Here is a 2,578-nt window from a genome sequence, read left to right as displayed (position 1 = left end):
TAATGATACTGTCTGATAGCCTAAGCCTATTACTGGATGTGTTTAAAAACCCTATGGACAAGGTTCTTTAAAAGTGATAGTATAAACTTTTGTAAGAGACACTGCAAGTGTGATATAAATCAAAAGGTTTTGAAAATATAGGAGTCATGCTTTTAACTTTACAGCCCACTTTTAAACCAGAATATGTGATAAAACCCATGTACAATAAAGGAAATTACATATCCATTCCACTCTTTCCCTGCAAGAATAGGAGATTCACCCAGATGATCTTGGTTACTAGTGAAAATTCCCTTTTCAAAAATTGAAAAAGCAATGAGGAAAAGCCATTCAAATTGACATTAAGGCTAGGATGATGTACTATTTAAAATAAAACACACACACACATTCTGGGTTTTTAATCATGCTCTTCTTCAGTTGGGAATCTTACAAGCCTTCAGATCCATTTCCGATTTGATTGGTATAACCCATAGTGCAGTGTCTTAATTTTGAGCTATGTTGATCTTGTCTTTCTCATCTTTGGCATTATCTTGTTGTTGTTGTTCATTCTGATCTTCTAACTCGAGTTCTTCAACTTCATCCAGGACTTCTAAATGACCTATTTCTCTTAGTCCCTCATGGCCACCATTCTCTAGGAAATTTTTGAAACCTTCTAATGTCCTTACCCCATGGTATTCAATGATTTTTCTACCAATACCTGCAGGGAAGTACTTCTGTGTGGGAAAACTATGGACCACAACAGAATCTACTTCATTAACTGATGAGTCCATCTTGGCAATGATTATATTTTCATGATCCTTGTAAGCTTCTCCCAGTTTTTCCCAAATGGGATCTAGTTTTTTGCACTGCATACACCAAGGGGCATAGAAGTTCACAAAGACATTAGTTTGTGGATCAAAAGCAACAGTATCAAAGTTCTTCCCAACCAACACTTTAACAGGCCCTTTATCCCAGTCATCAGGCACATCTTGGCTTATCAAATGGAAGTTGAATTTGCCCTCCAAATACTGCCTACAGAATTCCTCTACTGTCTCTGTAGTTAATTCTTCTGACTCAGGCTTGTACTTGATCATCTCAGACTCCATACTAATGAGTCGCATTGTTGGGCAATCTTCTTGACTCAAGGCAAAGAAATTAAGGATACCCATGTTGTCATTGTTGTTGGTATCGATGACAATAAATAGGATTTTCTCCTTGAAACTTTCAGCTGCTTTTTTGAATTGGTCCATTTTGTTCTCAAAATCCAGAGTGTTCTTGGGCAGGAACAATAATAAATGCGTTTTCACCTCACCTGCAAAAATCTTCGGGGCAGTCTCTTCGGAGAACTCGATGACCAAGGGCAGCTGGTGGTTATTGACAAAATGTACTATACTCATTTTTGTAATCTCTTCATCGAAGTCGATTCGACCTTCATCAAACTTCTTAAAAAGAATAATGGCATCTTTATCCAATTGATATTGGGTGAAGAAGTCTTCATTGAAAGTCATTCCAAATGGGATATTATCGAAGTACTCTGCAGCATCTGAGAAATTCTTAGCATTGGAGGACTGAGCATCTTTGAATATGCCTAAAACAAAAACTTCATTGGAAACCATTAAAGACTCTGCAGCAGCAGCATCCTCCAGTAAAATGACAGCAGGCTGGATTCGTTTCTTCATCCATTGCACAATATCGTTAGCTTCTCTGCCGTTTGTATAATCCTTAGAGAAAGATGCATCTCCATTTTTAAATAACTTGATCGTAGGGAACACTCGAATGTTAAACTGTTCTGCTAGATCGTGCTCTTCAGTGGCATCTACTTTGGCCAATCTGATATTAGAGTTCTCGGCTTTCAATTGTTCCGCTGCCTTGGAAAACTCAGGTATCAAATCTCTACAGGGTTTACACCAAGGGGCATAGAAGTCCACCAAGAGGTAGTCACAGGTGGCCAGCACCTCATTGAAGTTGCTCGTTTTTAAGATCAGCACATTATCATCCAGCACATTATCATCCTCCTCTTCCGTCTCAGGAGTGTCTGCGACCTCGGTGGAGACGGCCAGGGTTAGAAAGAGGAGAGCGCAGCTCGCAGCGCTTCTTGGGGGTCAGGAAGGATTGTAGATTGTGGGGGTCGGCAGTGGGCGAGGCAGCTACAGTTATCTCCGCGGGCCATTCGAAAGGAGGAAAGCAGCTGTTGCACGTGCGCTCGAGAGCAGCCTCTTGCCAAGTGCCCTTCCATCTCCTATTTGTCACTGACCAGCTCGCGTTTGGAATTGGACCACCCGGCTCTGAATCGCGGCTCTGTAGCTTACTACCTGCGAGACACCGGGCGAAGGTCTGGAGATCGCAACTCTTTCTCGGCAAGAATCCAGGGAATTGGATTAAAACAGTCTAGTGTCTTTCCCAGCTTCAAAATCTGACCTTTGCGGATGCAGCTTGTGGTGATGAGATGGTGCGCCTTTGCAATGTGTTTTCTTCACATCGTTTACATGTCTATATATGCTGTTCTTTCCCCCCACCCAGAAACTTCCTAAAGCCTACTCTCATTGACTTAAAAGAGGAGGATATCTTTGATGTCTTCTACACTTCTAACTGGAAGGAACCT

General features: G+C 41.4%; 1 protein-coding gene across 1 annotated transcript; it reads right to left on the bottom strand.

Annotated features, from left to right (window-relative positions):
* Window positions 1–384: 384 nt before the first annotated feature.
* LOC127546932 (protein disulfide-isomerase-like) lies at window positions 385–2,078 on the bottom strand (the record flags this gene model as incomplete). Its single annotated transcript, XM_051973816.1, has 1 exon — window positions 385–2,078. A coding segment is annotated over one exon (1,599 nt), but the record flags the coding sequence as incomplete, so codon positions are not given.
* Between the last annotated feature and the right edge of the window lie 500 nt (window positions 2,079–2,578).

This window comes from Antechinus flavipes, chromosome 2, assembly GCF_016432865.1.
Source record: "Antechinus flavipes isolate AdamAnt ecotype Samford, QLD, Australia chromosome 2, AdamAnt_v2, whole genome shotgun sequence".
Lineage (NCBI taxonomy): Eukaryota > Metazoa > Chordata > Mammalia > Dasyuromorphia > Dasyuridae > Antechinus > Antechinus flavipes.
Note: the sequence above shows the minus strand (reverse complement) of the source record. Positions and strands in the feature narration are given on the sequence as shown.